The sequence below is a fragment of the Leguminivora glycinivorella genome, chromosome 5, assembly GCF_023078275.1.
Source record: "Leguminivora glycinivorella isolate SPB_JAAS2020 chromosome 5, LegGlyc_1.1, whole genome shotgun sequence".
Taxonomy (NCBI): domain Eukaryota; kingdom Metazoa; phylum Arthropoda; class Insecta; order Lepidoptera; family Tortricidae; genus Leguminivora; species Leguminivora glycinivorella.
In genome coordinates, this window is record NC_062975.1 from 20,928,268 (window position 1) to 20,946,464 (window position 18,197).

At 38.3% G+C, this 18,197-nt stretch overlaps 1 protein-coding gene across 1 annotated transcript in view; it reads right to left on the reverse strand.

Annotated features, from left to right (window-relative positions):
• LOC125226582 overlaps nt 1–18,197 on the reverse strand; it is a 509,615-nt gene that overhangs the window by 87,818 nt on the left and 403,600 nt on the right. The window contains exons 5-7 of the mRNA XM_048130586.1: nt 11,332–11,484; nt 6,492–6,608; nt 4,832–5,006 (exon numbers count right to left, since the gene is read on the reverse strand). Coding sequence (XP_047986543.1) covers nt 4,832–5,006; nt 6,492–6,608; nt 11,332–11,484 — 445 coding nt within the window. The remainder of the gene's footprint in view (nt 1–4,831; nt 5,007–6,491; nt 6,609–11,331; nt 11,485–18,197) is intronic.

Consider the following 18,197-nt stretch of genomic DNA (forward strand, 5'->3'; position numbering starts at 1 on the left):
GAGCGTTTGTCTCCATTGGTAAATATCCAGCGATCAATCTTGACTTCTGTCAAAGCAGGAATCTCTTGTCTAAACTTGAGCCACTCTTTCTTCACGTCATCTTTGAGTTCTTCATCCCAATCAACCCCCAATCGCCATAATTTTTGCATGAATATTTTAGCGACGACTACTGCAGGGGCCAGCCAACCCATAGGATCAAATAATGAAGCTATATCTGCTAAAACATTCCTCTTCGTGACGGGTTGATCAGGTAAGTCTTTCAAGTTATTCGTTATTTGTAATGTATCTTCTTTAGTGTTCCAAATTATACCCAAAGTTTTAATACTGTCTCTTCCATCTACTTCTCTTTGGGACTTTGGTGATCTCTTCACAGGTTCAATCTCTTGCATGAATACTTCGCTATTTGAACTCCACTTTTGAAGTTCAAACCCACCCTTTTTGAGAATTGCCGTTATTTCTTTTTGATTTCTTTTAGCTTGCTCTTCTGTCTCGTGCCCCGATAGAACGTCGTCCATGTAGAAATCTTGTAGTATAATGCGCTGGGCTTCAGGATACTCTTGACCCTCATCTATCGCAACTTGGCGTAATGTTTTGATGGCCAAGTAGGGAGCGCAAGAGGTCCCGAAGGTGACGGTAAGTAGTTTATAATCTTCTATCGGTTTTTGAGCATCAGGCCTCCAAACGATTCTTTGATAATCCGTGTCTGCCTCATTAACTTCAATTTGTCGATACATTTTAATGATGTCAGCGACGTATGCAATTTTGTGTGTCCTCCATCGCAGCAGTATATCTCGTAAATCTTCTTGCAGGGTAGGACCTATGAGTAAGGCATCGTTTAGAGTAACCCCATTAGTTCCAGCACATGACGCATGAAACACGACTCTTACTCGGGTAGTTTCTTTGTCCTCCCTTATAACAGAGTGATGAGGGAGGTACACGCAATTCTCAGGTCTTTCTTCCTCTTCTACCTTCTTCATGTGTTTTAGATCTAGATACTCTTGTAAGACGTCGTTGTAATCCTTTTTCAACTTAGGATTTTTATCCAATCTTCTTTCTAGCGATATCCATCTCTTGACTGCTATCTCTCGCGAGTCACGTGGTAACACAGGTGGTTCTTCTCTAAATGGCAACCTGACCACGTAACGACCATCTTCTTTTCTTTTGTGGGTCTTCTCATAAACGTCTTCTGCCTTCTTCTCGTCTGAAGTTAGTGTATTATTTCCTTCTTCTATAGTCTCTAACTCCCAGAACTTCTTCAGCATGTTGTTAAGATCAACATTGAGATGCATGCTGACGATGTGTTTTGTGGCAGTGTGCTCTGTCCTCACATCTCCGCAAACTATCCACCCCAGGTGAGTATTTTGTGCTATAGGTGTTCCTGAGGGGCCTTTGATCACTCCAGGTTTAACAATTTCGCTCCAAATTTCGACTCCCAAAAGCAAGTCGATGTGACCTGGCGTGTGACATGTTGGATCTGCGAGGCTCAACTTCTCGACGTGTTTCCAGTTTTCTGTCTTCACTTTATGCTCCGGTATAATGCCGGTGATGTTGCGTACAACGTATGTAGTTGCTTTCATCTTCATCTTAATCTCGATTCTTGATGAGAACTCTATTTCTGTTACATATTTCAGTTTACTCTTCATCTCTTCAACTCCCGTAATTTGCCCACTGACTGAGGTACGTCGTAAACGAAGCTTTTGTGCGGCGTCCTCAGTTATAAAAGACTCTTGTGAGCACGGGTCTAACAGCGCTCTCATCAAGTGTTTTTCTCCGTTTTCAGCGTATACTTGCACTAATGCAGTTGGCATCAGCCGCGCGTGACTCCCAGTAGTGAGGTGAGATATAATATTCTTTTTATTTTTATCTTCTTTTTCCTCCTTGGTATCTTCTTTATCTTCAGAAGTCGGCGCTGATGACTCCGGAACCGGCGCAGCGGTCTGCGACTGCGGGCTCCCCGTGCTGTGTAGCAGAGAGTGGTGTTTTCTCCCACATCGGCGACAAGATGATCGATGTTTACAGAACTTCACTGAATGCCCCGGTACTAGGCAGTTAAAACAAAGTCGCCAGCCTTGCACATATTCCACTCTCTTCTCTACCTCCAGCTTTGTAAACTCCTTACAAGTGTATAATAGGTGGTCTTGATTGCAAAATATGCATTTCTGTTCAGTTTTATTTACATGAAAACTTTTTTTATTTACAGGTGCACTCGACGACGGCGATTGTATCATCTCTAAGACGCGAAATCTTTTTTCCAGGAACTTGTTTAACATGTTGAGTGTAGGTAAATCACTTATCTCTAGGGACCCGAGCTCGAGTTCCCATTCTTTATGTGATTCGGCGTCCAATTTATTTACAATTAAATGAATTACCAGTGTATCCCACGTGTCAACTTGTATATCTTGATTTTTTAATTTACTCATACATTCACTTGTGGTGTCTAATAAATCTCGCAACCCTTTCGATGTTCCCGTACTTAATTTTCGTTGATTCACTAATCGTGCCAAAATAGTGTTTACAATAATTCGTTTGTTGTTGTATCTTTTTAATAAAATATTCCATGCCATGTCGTAATTACTCTCGCTGATAGGTATATGCTTAAGTAATTGTTCGGCCTCACCTGATAAACAACTTTTCAAGTAATGCATTTTTTGCACTTTATTGAGTGTGGTTTTATTATGTATTAGCGACGTGTACATATCATGAAACGAAGTCCATTCGTGGTAACTGCCCGAGTACTGAGGAATATTTATTTTCGGCAGCCGGACTTCATCACTAACACTAGTGGCAGTTGAAGGGTTATGTGAACTCGACGTACTTTCTCCGCTTCGTGAATTTAACTTCAATAACAAATCCATCATATCTGACCGCAGCTCGATGTATTGTTCTTCAACTTCCGTAAAATAATCTTTGGTGAAATATTCATACTGTCCGCGATCATGTTTAGGTACCAATTTCAACATTTCCATATGATTGTTGTGAAACCGAGTCCAATATTCGGTCAACAATTCCATCCGTAACTGTACATAACCACTAGTTAGTCTTTGTTTTGGTGATTTCTTGTAATTTGCAATAGTTTTGGCTAACAACGCGTACACGTTTTCTTGTTCCTTTATATAGTCTTCCATAATGAATATATACACACACCAACGCTTGCATACACTTATCAAGTCTATTTACCACTTATTATACAGTTTTTCACTTTAATTTCTTCTTAAATCCATTAAAATTCGCCAAAACGTAAACAACATTTTAGGTTAAATTCGATGTCACACTAATATAGTTCTTATATCGGTTCAGTAAGGACCACTATTTGTACCGTTCGATGAGAGTTGTGGGAGAATTAAAAACGCACCGTTCATGCAGATAGGTAGTGCAAGACAATTTATTCAAGTAAACAACTATACATTATGATTTTTGAGACCCGTAACGCCATCTATCCGAAGTGATGAGTTTTAATTACATAAGATCGATAGGTTCACAATGTTTACATGCAAAATTAAGAGTATTAGGACAAGATAGTTAATATACGGTCGTGGTAGATGGCGTAAAGAACAAAACATACTAATTAACTTGAACAAATGTTGCTTAATACATGCAATTATTCATTTCTTAAGTTGTGTAACCTTTCATGACGTCTGAATTAACAAATTGGCAGTATTTTATCGAGCTTTACGGATTTGATTGAAATAACTGCCAAGGCAAAAGTATGTCGAAAGTGACATATTCATGGAATGCCTCATACTGGATACGTGGAATGCATTTAAATTAGAAGACTTGCGGAAAGATTCACAGTTCACATTGAAATATTTGCAGATGCCTTGATAATATAAACCGTTTCAAAAAAGAATGGCTCTAATAGTAAATAAAAATGTCACTTTTTGACACTGACAGATTTTATGACGTATCCAAATATTACATTATCGTTCTATAAAATACATATAGGTAACATTCTGTATAGCTACTCGTACATGTGGTCGTGGGGTACGAGCTCAGGGAATATGGACTGAGCTGGAACGAGGCCAAGGCGGTGGCTCAAGATAGAAAGGCGTGGAAGGATCTTGTGGAGGCCCTGTGCACCTATGGGACTATAGGACTTTCAACAACAACAACATGTCGTACGTCTTTCACACACCTAAGGACATACCGACTGATATTGTGAATGTGTTGTGTAGGCAAAGTGACAACCCCAGCACAAAAGTGAATAATTGAGAACAAGTGCGGGTAGTTCGAAAAACTCGCACGGCGAGAAGATGTTGATGCTATTCCTTGCCAGTCTACCCGTGACCACGAACAGAACGTGATGTCCGAAAGGTTGGGCTAAATATAAATGTAAGTGTTTACGCAATCTCGTCGGTGTCGTCTAATCTATATTGATTTAAACTATGTTTTTAATCAAGTATAGATAATTATATATTGAGCTTGTAGAGCGTCTCGTACGACTGTTTGTTCCTGATGTTCCGAGGATAGCACTCAGGCAGGAGGATAGCACGCGACCTGTTGGCCGTGCCGCCGCCGCCGGCGCGTACCGTATCGTACAGGAACTCGCCGCCGCCCAGCGCCCTCTCACAGCTCAATGCGCTCCTGACATCGACACCTAAGTGCGACTTGTTTGCGTGGCGATGGGCGGCAATATGTAGTGAATGCTTGAGATTATGCGAGGCGATTGATGCTAGGAGTTCAACTGTTCCCATATAAAATGCCTGTTAGGTGTATGTCTATTATTGTAAATGTATATGTCTACTTGTTTTTCTTGTTATGTCAGCCTAAGTTACGTGACGCAATGGTTAGCTGTAAAGTCATGTAATCATGTTTACCAATAAACAAATCGTACCTGCTCGATCTCTAGTGCCCAGCACGGAGGCGATCTGCGGCCGCTCCTCGTTGATGACGAGTTCAGCTCGCTCGCTGTAAACCGAGTGAACGGACGAGATGCACGTCAGACGCAGCTGGCCGCGCTCGAAACTGTCTGGACGCACCATGAATGAGAGCTGGCTTACTGACGCCACCTGAAAAAAAAAAGAAATTAGAATACACCCTGTCTTTATTGAATTCCGTTAACTTTAAGGGATGGTTCTTTAGATCAAATACAATTAATTTCTCTAAGAAACTAGCGTCTTAACTCTTTCGGTTGTCGAGTTATTAAAAAAATAAAAATAATTACTGGACACGTGTGTGACAGCCTTTACCACTTCCCAATGTTATTTGTTTTGACATATGCCGTCAATCACTTGACACTAACTCGAATATTATTCTTAAGGGTCTCTCACACTAATATTCATTTATTATGTATGAAAACGATGAAATTTTTTTGCGAATTTAACTAAAAGTGTTATACACTATACAGGGTGGTTCCTGATAACGAACCTAAATGACATGTCGAATTTAACGGAAAACAAAAAAAACACGGTGTATACCTAATTATTTAAAATTAACATAATTAATTTATTTTTTGTGCAGAAACATCTACAAACCTACCTACATATGTGTTTTGAAATTAAAGGAAAAATTTAAAAATTCACACTTCGGCAAAATTCGATCCTGCGACCTACTTAACTTTGCCGGAGCAGTCGCTATGACCAACTTAGGGTCAGTTGCATCAACACATTTTCATGACAGACACATCATCGTCACACAGCAGACGTCTATGGAACTTCCCATACAATAAAATTTTACGAACGCTTTAACGGTGACAGACGGTTTGATGCAACCGGCCCTTAGCAACAAATATTTTTTTAAACACATATTATAATTCATGTTTCAGTGCTCTACATCGAGCGGTTGAGGTGGTATAGAGTTAATCAGTAATCAGGTAAACTGAAGACCCGGTGGTTCAATTCCCGGCTTCGTCACCTGTGAATTTGATTGCTTTTTCATTGGTGCACGGTATCTATTTCAGTTTATAATTTATAGATAGTAGAAAACGATAGAAATACGGAGGTAGTCATACACCGTGTCTTTTTGTTTTCCGTTAAATTAGACACGTAGCTAGGTTCATTATCAGGAACTAACCTGTATATCACTTTTAGTTAAATTCGCAAAAAAAAAATTCATCAGTGATTGACGGCGCATGTCAAAACAAATAACATTAGGGTTTGGTAAAGGCTGTCACACACGTGTTCAGTAATTATCTTTATTTTTTAATAACTCGATAACCGTAAGAGTTTAAATCAAATACAATTAATTTTTCTAAGAAACTAGCGTCTTAACTCTTACGGTTTTATTGAATTCCTTTATTTTTAAGGGAATGTTCTTTATATCAGATAAAATAATTTTTTCTAAGAAACTATCTTAAGAACATTCCCTTAAAAATAAAGGAATTCAATAAAAACAGGGTGTATAAGTCATTTTTGCAATCGGACGAATATGGTGACATTGGTGGCCTAAAAAAACCTAAAAAAGCAAAAGACTGTTCAAAACCTTTGCTAAAACTGAACTACACAGCACTAAGTAGGTAGATAGTCTAATGAATACTGTGGCGAAGATAAATTCACCTTATTGGACGTAACTCTTGTGGGAATCGGGTCTGTGGCGTCCTCGTCTAGGGACAGATCCGGCTGTCTCGGCGTCGGTAACACCACTGTATCTTGGCTTGGGAGCATTTCACCTTCCTGTGAACAAACAGTTGTATCATTAATTACAATACCAATGAATGATAGGTAGATAGATAAATGGAATACTCTTTATTGGCACACTTCAGCAAAAGATACAAAAAAAGATACAAATATTTAATCGAAATACGGTTGTACTCACGTTATTATATCGTTATTGCTGCGACATGTTTCGGGCCAATTCGGAGGCCCCTCTTCAGGCATATAGGAGTTCACGCGACGGCTACGCGACAGTTTAGCCGTCGCGTGAAACGTGATAACGTGAGTACAACCATATTTCATTAATTATTTGAATATGTCTCACGAAAGTTTAACGTGTATAAAAAAAGATACAGTGGAGACATAACAAATGATTATAAATAGAGGCAGACAACAGGCGGTTTTATCGCTAAAGAGCGATCTCTACCAGACAACCGGAAGCGGGCTACCAGGCGGTAGCGGAAATAGATAAAGAACATAATCAAAAAGAGCAGGTGCTTCGAAATAAAAAAATGATGTTGGATGACAATTTTTTTAGACAAGTCGTTACGTGTCAAGAGCTTCATCATCATCATCAGCCCTTTGCAGTCCACTGCTGGACATAGGCCTCCCTCAAGGTACGCCACAGAGCCCGGTCTGCTGCTTTATGCATCCAGTTTCCGCCAGCCCCCCTATGCAAATCAACCCGCCATCTAGCCAGAGGGCGCAAGAGCTTCAAGAGGGGGTCAAGAGCTTGACCAACTGCTATTTTTTACCAAGCCACTGTTTACTACCTTCCGTTTGCTCATGAACCCAAACAAACGCGTCGTTTTTTAACTTTCGCTGCTTTAGCCAAATTCTGACCCGACATTCTGACTTTGACATTCGTCCGCGAGAGAGCGGTTTATCGCGTGATACTTGTGTTGCCGAGTCGCGAGAGAGCCTATATCGCGGCGTTTTCTCGCCTATCGACTGTCGCTGCCATCATGTGCTAACCGTGCAGGTATATTTAACCGCATAAGGATGTCAGCAGGTTCATGATGCTTCCAATTTTATCACTCATCTACGTGGATAAAGCATCCGTTACGATCTGGCAAGTATGTCAATGTGAGAGTGACAGGTTGATAAGTAAAGATCGTTATCAAGGTGCACTTTTCGTGGCAAATGGTACGGTTGGCAAAAAAAAACAAATACTTACAATTATACTTTAAATACATATTCACTTTGTTCTTAACTACAAAATAAATGCTTTCCTTCTTAGGATTACACCTCTACGGTACAGTCAAGTGCAAAAATACGTATCGAAATAATCGTCTCATAAATATGGTACTACGGTCTTATTACACCGGACTAAGATGCTATAGGTATAGGACATATTTTTGAGTAAGATGTGTACACCCATATTTTTACACGTGACTGTACAAAGCTTTTTCCAACCAACTGTATATTTTTAAAACAAAATACGTCAAATTATGTCGTAAAAATACATTACGCGAAGTGTATAATATTATTTTAATCCAAATAATCAAATGCACTCTAGATACGACTATTTAGAATTGTTATTCAAGTAGTTCAAGTCAAAGTAATGCGCGAAGCCAAATCTGTTGAACAAACTTTAGTTATTTATTCAATGTAATTTAGATAAGTAATTATAAATATGTATATATTTCATAATTTGTTAAGTATATGGGCCATTTTTATTTTCAAAGTTGTCCACCCCACTTTTTTTATGGATTTGGAAATTTGTATGTGGTTTTCACTTAGAATCGCGAGCTCCTTTAATTCTAATAGGAGAAAAAAAGTGTCCCCAGATTTTTTTTTCCATTCCGTTACCATTTTTTCATACATTTTGTATGGCGGTAACGGAATGGAAGGTTCGAAAAAATGTATGGATATCTTGGGACATTTTTTTTCCTTTATCAGGATCGAAAGAGCTTGCGATTCTGAGTATTAATCGCGTAAAAAATACCCATGTTACAAAATAAGTGGGGTGGACAACTTTGAAAAAAATGGCCCATATAATGTTTTAAATATTTGTGTATTTGTTTTTTTGTCAACCATACGCTGCCACCGATACAGCACGCTGATAACGATCTTTATTGATAAGTGATAAAATTGGAAGAATAATTGCCTGGCAGAGCGGTATTCGAAAAAAATGTCATTAGATCATCTTGTGTCCAATCTGCGCCAAGAATGACTTCACTATGTCCTTCAGATATTCTATTGATACATATCAGTGAAAGTTAAAATTGCTTGGCAGTTTAAGCCGATTCGCTTTCACGACATGGGTTCAGCGATACCTAGGACGATCCACTATTCGTCAATGATCTATGCCAATTTAATATTATTAAAGTGGACCAACTTTTATAATACTTAGTCCGATTTTTCATACTGACGGAGTTTTTCATCGCTATTACTTTTAAATAAACAATCAACTTCAATCAACGCTATTAATGACCGAATCCGTAAAGCGCTAAATAAATACGATAGGATAGGAAATGTACTCGCCAACTAAACCCCGAGCCGAAGGTAGAGTGTTTGCTGATACAAATTAGAGCGGGTTGGTTTTACAGGTGCGCCGGCAGAGTGAAACGAGTAGTTACTCCTAATGTAAATATAAAAAAAAAACTTTTTTACGTTGTCATTATATTGCCTCAGTGATCCAAAATGAATCTTGGCTTCCAAAACGGGTTTATAGCAACTGGTCTAAAAAATATCTACAATATGTATTACGTTTTATCTTAACTTTAAAAAAATGTCGTGGCCTTTGATGATACCTAACCTAACGAATATATAATAATAATACCTAAAGTTTTTTATAATATGTTTATTTGTTTTTATATTGTTTTGTAAATGTTTTTGTATTTTATTTTTATATACATATTGTAAAAAACCTAGTAGCCTAGAGAATGAAAATACATACCCAAATATACCTAGACATCCACTTCATAGACGAAGCTACAAGTCAAATCACCCATGGTGATTTCGGAAGATTAGGGCTTATTTATCAGCGCACAAACTCATACACGATTTTAAACACGTTACGGACACCCCATTCGGCCTATCTGTTAACCGCTGCATTGTAATTAAATAAAAATAAAACAAAATAAATATTGGGGGAGTTGGGGGACACCTTACACAGATCAACCCAGCCCCAAACTAAGCAAAGCTTATTTTTTGTACTATGGGTAATAGGCGACGACGTCTTGAGTCGAGAGATGGCAGTCTAGGCACTGTGATTACGCATTTTACTTTGACAGTAACTCTCTCTATAATACTCGATCCTCTTTGATCTAAATATAGGCTACTTGCCTCCTAGTCAAATCAGCTTTTTTTTTAAGAACTGTCAAAACGAATTTGAACGACTTGCTAACAATAAATTTATATGCAATTGAATTGAGTGACGTCACGGTCAACTCAGTTACTTTATACATTTCTACCTGATTTATTAAATAGAAATTGGATTTAAGAATAACTTCTGTCCATGTTTTTCTTATAATTATCTGATGCTTTATTTCGTGCATAGTATAAAATATTTTATTTTAACTACAGTCAAGTTCCCTATTCTAAATCAACACTGTTTACATAGTTACACTACTCCCGTTCCTTCACTGTGTTATAGTGGGTCGTCAAAAGGAGGCTGTTAACCGGTTTAATTCTACTAAGTGCCCGTAAATTTTACAGGGAAACGTGACAGATAAACGAATCCAGCAATGGTTAACGGGATTGTTTTTTTCAATCGCACTCTACACCTAGGAATATTGAAGAGACTAACTAAAAGTAGGTTAGCTTGATTTATACAATTTATTTATAAAGCGTGGTTTATAGATAGAATATTTTTTACTCTAGGGTACCTAAATATACACCGTGTTTCCGGTATCACTCAAAACCTCAGACACCCCAACTGATTTTTATTTTTTTAAACGTATCTAGAATATTCATTTTTTAATTTGATGATAATTTTTTTTTTAATTGAATATTTAATTTTCTGTGCAGCTCTACTCGACTTTTAACTCTACACTCAATAAAATAATTGCTAGCTACCATCGTAAACCTTAAAACTGATTAATTGTGTACGTTACTGCAACGACATAAGGTTTACCAATAGACAGCTATGTCACTGTAAAGCACGTTAAACTGTGTCACAGTAAACTTCAAATTGGACAGGTGACGCAGTAAGCAAATTTAAACCTAACATTAAAAATGACAAGGTTGTAATTAGGTAAGAGTTCAATTTGTTATGACTTATGATAAACTTTAAAATTAAAGTGACGCACAACGTCAAACTCGTAGCGGAAAAAATAATCGTCCAAGTAACCAGCCAGTATTAATACCCCTAAATACTGAAAAAGGTATACAACCTCTAGCAATATGATATGCACAATGTTGTATCACGAATTTGTAGAATGGGCACGTAAACAATAACTAATAATACAAATTAAAACAAAAAATATTACCTCAATCGATTCTATTCTCGATTCTGAACAAACGGTTTTCAGGTTTTTAGTGTTAAGTGAAACACGGTGTAGAGTGAGCAGAATGGATGAAACAATCAAAAGGCCCCAATAGTCTTCTTCACCGAAGAATTCAAGAGTTCGCAGAAAAAACCATTCAAGTGGGTTATACAAAAACATAAAGAAAGTAAAAGTACTTAAAAAATCGTATTATATTTACGATTGGTCCTTAGGGCACGGCAGTGGTGAACAAGATCCGCTTGTAGATTACCCTAGCTGGAACCGAGATAATACAGTTACTTTGTACCTACCTGTACTGTGTCCACAAAAGGGCCAAAAGCCTTCCACGGGCTGAATATGATATTGTTGCTTTCATCGCCAGACGGAGAGCTGCGATAGGGCGAGTCTATGGACACGGCTGGGCTGGGCAGAATACGTTGTTGGATTACTGGCTTCCCTTGGATCTGGAAAAAAGACAATTTCATTTACACGACACGTTTGGAATATAGATAAATAAGTTTTGAGTCACCTATCAACGCGATTTATCCCTTTTGATGAACAATTGGAGACTTTTAAAGCTCGGCCACACATGCGCGTTTTGAGAGAGCGTTAGCGGATCGTCAGCGGAGCGCAATGATAGCGGTGCGCCGGACGAACGCTGGCGTTGCGCCCAGCGGACGCCGGCGGGAACTTGACGAGCGCGGATTGCGAGCGATATGCGCGCGGATTGCGAGCGGAAAGCCAGCGTTCGTCCGGCTCACCGCTATCATTGCGCTCCGCTAACGCTACGCTATCAAAACGCTTTATGTGGCGGAGACTTTAAAGACTTGTCTGAGTCCTTATAATAAGAGCCATATTTAATGTGTTGCCTCTCGGTCACACCTATATACCTACGAATTTATAAGTATCACTTTTAAAATGGTTTGTACAAAATATACATAAGTTAATAATGATTAAAAACGAAAATAATAAATAAACATTCTTACAGTAAGAAATCTAAGTCCAAAAAAAAAAGGCCTAGCACATGATTGCCGCGGGAGTGTGTCGCCGCGAGATAGATCACACGTCTTCTTCTAACTGTATTAATGACATTAGGACGAGTAATCTCGCAGCGACATACTCTCGCGGAAATCATGTGCTAACCCTGCAGAGATAAATATATACATTCTTAATAACCCGATTTCAAAATTGTATTTCATAAAAAAAATTACATAATAAAACTATGTCTATACCTACCTTTTGAAAACCATATTGAATTGTGAAAAACTCAAAAGGGAAAATTAATCCAATTTTTAACTGGATACGCCACCTCAACCGAGATACAAAATATACAACCCATTCCCGAGTATTTAAATATCATTCGTATCGGTATTTATTCGACACACATGTCAAAGCATCTGGAAATGAAATTCCACCATCAATCATTCTGTCAGTTTCACGTCGAACAAGTAAATTAGGTAGCAATTTTGCTTGAACCCGAAAAACATGTTTAATAAAACGAAGGTAGGAGTTATTATAATAGGGAGGAACGTGATTCAAAGATACTAGAGTTGTGCCTGCTCTTTCACTGACAAGATCGCTCCCAACTAGTACGATCTCCGAAGTGTACTAGAGTTCGTTCTTTTAGGACATTTAGTACAGTAGTACACCGAGAGAGCGAGAGATAAATTGTGCATATGGCGTACCTACAGTAACGCTCGCTCGTACTAGCTGAGAGCTCTGCTGATTGGCCGTTTTCGCGCGCTCTCGGTCCGAGTCAGTCGGTTCTAGTTCGGTTGCGGTCGGATCACACGGATCGCGTGTGTGAGTGTACTAAATGTAGTTACTAGAGAGCAGAATCATTTGGAAGTAGTTCGGTCTAGTACAGTGCAGGGAATCGTGTCTTTTGTACAATTAGTACCTACATGTACCACACAAACCTATAAAATACGCGGCGCGGACAGGAGGTACACTCAACCATGACTAAACCCCAGAATTAAATAAAATAAACTTCCTACCGACCCGAAGTTTGACAATGACAATTATTCAGGGATGAATTGTGTTGTCCATTTCCATAGTCGGTGCCTTTAGGTATTGAAATAAATCTAAACAACCCTCAAAAGGCCCTTAAAAGGGGTAGGTAATTGAAAAAAATACTCGAATAAATAAGAAGGTTAAAAGCGACTTGCGCTCAGTAACAGATACGCTTGGTTTTATATTTGGTTGGTTAATCAACAAAAGTTGTTACTACCTAAAAAGGAACAAATTATTTTTTGCCTTTTTTATTTTTTTTATACTACGTCGGTGGCAAACAAGCATACAGTCCGCCTGATGGAAAGCGGTCACCGTAACCTATGGACACCTGCAACTCAAGGAGTGTCACATGCGCGTTGCCAACCCATTATAAACTTTTAAGTACCTATCTAAAAATACAGAGTTATACATAAAAGAAAACTCCTACAAACCCGAAGTTTCACTGATTTAGGGACGAATTCTGTTGTCCCTTTCTAATGAATTACATTTTCCCTTTCGGCTTTAAAGGGTTGTCAACATTCAAGTCGGTAATAATGTGCTGTAGTTGTGCACGCAAAGGGACATGGGACATAGATTATTACGCCAAGTTGTGGCTGCCCTAATAATTATGTCATTGCTCAATCAAGCCAAAGTTATTTACGATCCTTTCCTATCCTAGATATTTTTGGCGCGCGTTGTACTGCTAGGTACTATTAAGCCTCCGTCACATATTTATGAGCGTTTTGAGAGCGTGGCGTGAGCGGGGCGCGCTGAGAGCGTACCGCCAGCGCCGCGTCCCGCTCACGCCCCGCTCACGCCACGCTCTCAGAACGCTCATGCGTGGCGGAGGCTTTATGCTGAATGCTGAGATCTATGAAAATGGACTATGGAATGGAACAGCCTTACATCAAATACCTAGACATTTTCATTAAACGTAACAAACAGGAAGTGTACTTATTGACTTTATAAATGAAATCATCCGTTTTATTTTTCAATGAAACTCTTGCCACAAGGTTTTTCTTGTGATACCGTAATATTGTTAAAACAACAGCTTCACGGGGCGATGAACAAAACTCGCAATATATTGCCTGCGGAGGAAGCAAAAACATTAATATGGAAGAATGGGCTTTAACAAAATCCAGCTGTGTTAATACACGAAACATTAAGTATAAGAGCGGTCCAAAACTTTGTATGGAGAATAATAGACGGATTTTAAGCCTGATTCGACCTTTAATTAAAATTTGCTGGTCTGCAATAGTATTTTTCCAAAATTGTACCCAAACATGGCGAAAAAAATTACCACACCACCACACACCCTTTGGCTACAAATACTTTGTATTATAGGTTACTTGCCTCCTAGTCAAATCAGCTTCTTTTTAAGAACTGTCAACACGAATTTGAACGACTTGCCAATATGGAATTAATATGAAATCGAATTGAGTGACGTCACGGTCAATTCAGTTACTTTATATATTTCTACCTGATTTATTAAATTGAAATTCGATTGAAAAATATCTCCTGTCCATGTTTTTCTAATAGTTTATCTGATGCTTTATTTCCTGCATGGTATAAAATATTTTATTTTAAGAACAGTCAAGTTATTCACGGCAAGGTAAATAATAATATTTTGCACGGCCAAAGGTTCTTGCCACATTGTCACAGAACCGCATATCGCTTGATTTATACCACAGATAAGTCGAAAGGTTCACGATTTGGGACGTGACGTCACGCAGACCGCTAGGGCTGTCACTTGCATACATTCGACGTTAAATTGTTGCATTGTCATGAATATCATGATTGTCCTGTCATAAAATGTCAGTTACTGAAATGCTATTACTGATGGTTATTACTATTTATATGATAGGAGACAAATTGAAAATGTCATTTGCTTTGTGTGGCATGTGGCATTTGATTTGTTATTTGACAACATGGCTATCGCAGTGAGATATTCAATTTGACTATACCTAGTTTTGGCATGTAGGAAGTAAGTACAGTACAGTGGGAAAAGTACAATTAATTTTATACAATTACTTATATTAGATATTGTAGTTTTGAAATAAGTATGCGTAGTACCTATTCTTAGATATAACACTCGCGTTTTGTACACATTTGGAAAGACACACGAGTCGTACGCGATAAAATAACATTTTTTCCAACGTTTCGGCCAGGATGCACTAGCCGTGGTCGCGGAAGACCTCTTCGCGTTCGACTTGTGTGTGTCTTTAAACAATACTTAGATATGTTTAAATAGATCTATGAATTATATAAATTTATAGATTGAATCACATTTTTATTTAAAGTAAGCGTTGTATATTTTACCTGCCTCCCTAACTTTAAATGACTCCCTAGCTTAAAAAAAATGTTTTTTTTGGTTGACAGTTTTTTTTTGACTAAATTTGTGAGACTGACTAGACATACATGTCATATTCAGTAGAACATATCAACAAACTGCAATTTTATCATGTCTTACAAAACCTTATACATATGATTTCATGCATTGTAAAATAGATCCATATAAGGAGCATTTTTAAACCTACCATTTTTTATCAACATTTTTTTATTCTTTATCATATTTATTTTTTATCATATAAAATTGCTACAACCCTGAAAGCGACATCCCTATTTCGCTGACAGACGCTGTCACGACAACTCGCAACGTGACTCCGCGTGTCTGTCACCGGCATTTTCTGAAAAGTAATAACCTATTTCCATTTTTTTGGTAAAAAATACCTATATAGACGCAAATAAATGACATTTTATGGCCAAGGACATATATTACTTATTATCATGGAAATAATTGCTTATTACCAGAAATGATTATAATTATGTATACCGTCCTTTCACACTATTTGTAAGTGATAGGGACGCACTGATAAAGTATGTATGTATGTATGTAAACACTTTATTGTACATAAGACAAGTTGGGACATAGAAATACAGTATAGTTATGGTGTACAAAGGCGAACTTATCCCTATAAGGTTTATCACACTATTAATATTAATAGTATGCTACACCCGCTCAGCTGGTCAGGTATGATAATTGTTCAGAACAGATTCTTTACTTTTGTGGCAGTAATGCAGTCCTTAGTAATGTAAGCATGAGATGTTACCTACCTACTTTAAGATAGTCTCAAAAAAGAAAACTAAAACCTCTAAAATTACTCAAAAGCGAGCAGCTACACGAGAAAACAAATTGAGAGATCACTAGAACACTTCCCACATTTTATTAGAAATAGGTTTACTGGTTCATGGCGCGATAAAAAAGAAAATGAAGTAGGTAACGTGATAAATCGGCGACATCCATCTCGTCGATAAACCGATCTCTAGTGATGCGAAACCAGTGGATATCGATAAACGATGACGTACTGATGTGATAAAGTGATATAGTTTTGGTACGGTGAATATTAGTGGATTATGTTCGTTTTCGGTTCAGTAGTAGGTAATTCTTAAAACAAATTAATTTATCCTCATAGAGAATAATTTAATTTGTATTTTTAGTAGACACAATACTATTTTAACTATAAACTGAAATAAACGTCATATACAAAGAAAAAGTGACCAAGGCCTCCTAGTGTTCAAAGCTGGATTCAAACCAGCGTCCTCCGTTATCGCGACGGATGCCTATAAATCACTCGGCCATTCGGACACGGTGGCGCCATAAGCCTTCGGTAATTGTGTCATACACTTGAAAAATTGCGACCCTTGCCACCGTGTCCGAATGGCCGAATGGTTTAGGCTTCCGTTGCGATAACGGAGGACGCTGGTTCGAATCCAGCTTTGAACACTTGGAGGCCTTGGTCACTTTTTATTTGTATATGACATTTATTTCAGTTTACAGTAAGGTAGTTATTTTTTATCACATTCGCACAATGAATGTGCTATTGTGTTTAGGAAGTTATGAATTTTCTAGTAGGTACCTCTTTAGGTATCTCTCTTTATCTTTTTAATTTTTTTATATTGCAAGTGTGATGAATAAAATATTGTGTGTAACTCGCGGCGTAGGAATGTTGCAAACTCGAATCTTAAAATCATTCCAGCTTAACGAGGGTGCGGTGTGCTGGTGACGGAAGGACCTACGGAACTAATTAATAATAAATAATAATAAATAAATATTATAGGACATTTTTTTTTTACACAGATTGACTGAGTCCCACGGTAAGCTCAAGAAGGCTTGTATTGTGGGTACTCAGACAACGATATATAATAATATATAAATACTTATATACATAGAAAACATCCATGACTCAGGAACAAATATCTGTGCTCATGTACCTACGGAACTAATTTGTTCCGTCTATTGTCCTTTGAGTCGTTGGCAACCCAAACCCTCCTTAGAACTTGTACACTCTTTTCTGCTGTGTACTTAACGCAGCGAAAAGGAGTGTACATGTTTCTAATGGGTTGGCAACGCGCACGTGACACTCCTTGAGTTGCAGGCGTCCATAGGTGACGGTGACCGCTTTCCATCAGGCAGACTGTATGCTGGTTTGTCACCGACGTAGTATAACAAAAAGCAAGCCGTCGCGATTTAACTTCCTCTCGTTACCAATATTCATCAGTAGGCTTGTGTAAGACATGTACTAATAGTACAAAAGACACGATTCCCTGCACTGTACTAGACTGAACTACTCCCAAATGATTCTGCTCTCTAGTACATTTAGTACACTCACACACGCGCAATAAAATGGGAGCGAAAGGAGTGAAGAGCAGAGGAGTGACAATGACAGCAAAGCGATCCGTGTGATTCGACCGCAACCGAACTAAAACCGACTGACTCGGACCGAGAGCGGGCGAAAACGGCCGATCAGCTCTCGGCTAGTACGAGCGAGCGTTCCTGTACGCCATATGCACAATTTGTCTCTCGCTCTCTCGGTGTACTACTGTCCTAAATGTCCTAAAAGAACGAACTAATACACTTCGGAGATCGTACTAGTTGGGAGCGATCTTTTCAGTGAACGAGCAGGCACAACTCTATTCATCAGGTTCCATCCAACGTTACAAAATGTACTATTTCAGTCTTGGGAAAGGACAAACTATAATTTTCATCTCGGTATTCATCCACAAAGAGGGTTAAAAGGGGGGAGTGAAATTGACAAATTGAATTAATTGCCTGTTAATTGATGGAATTAATTACCCGTGTGGTGACGGGTTAAGAATTTCACCACCCCCTTTCTTCCCGTGGGTG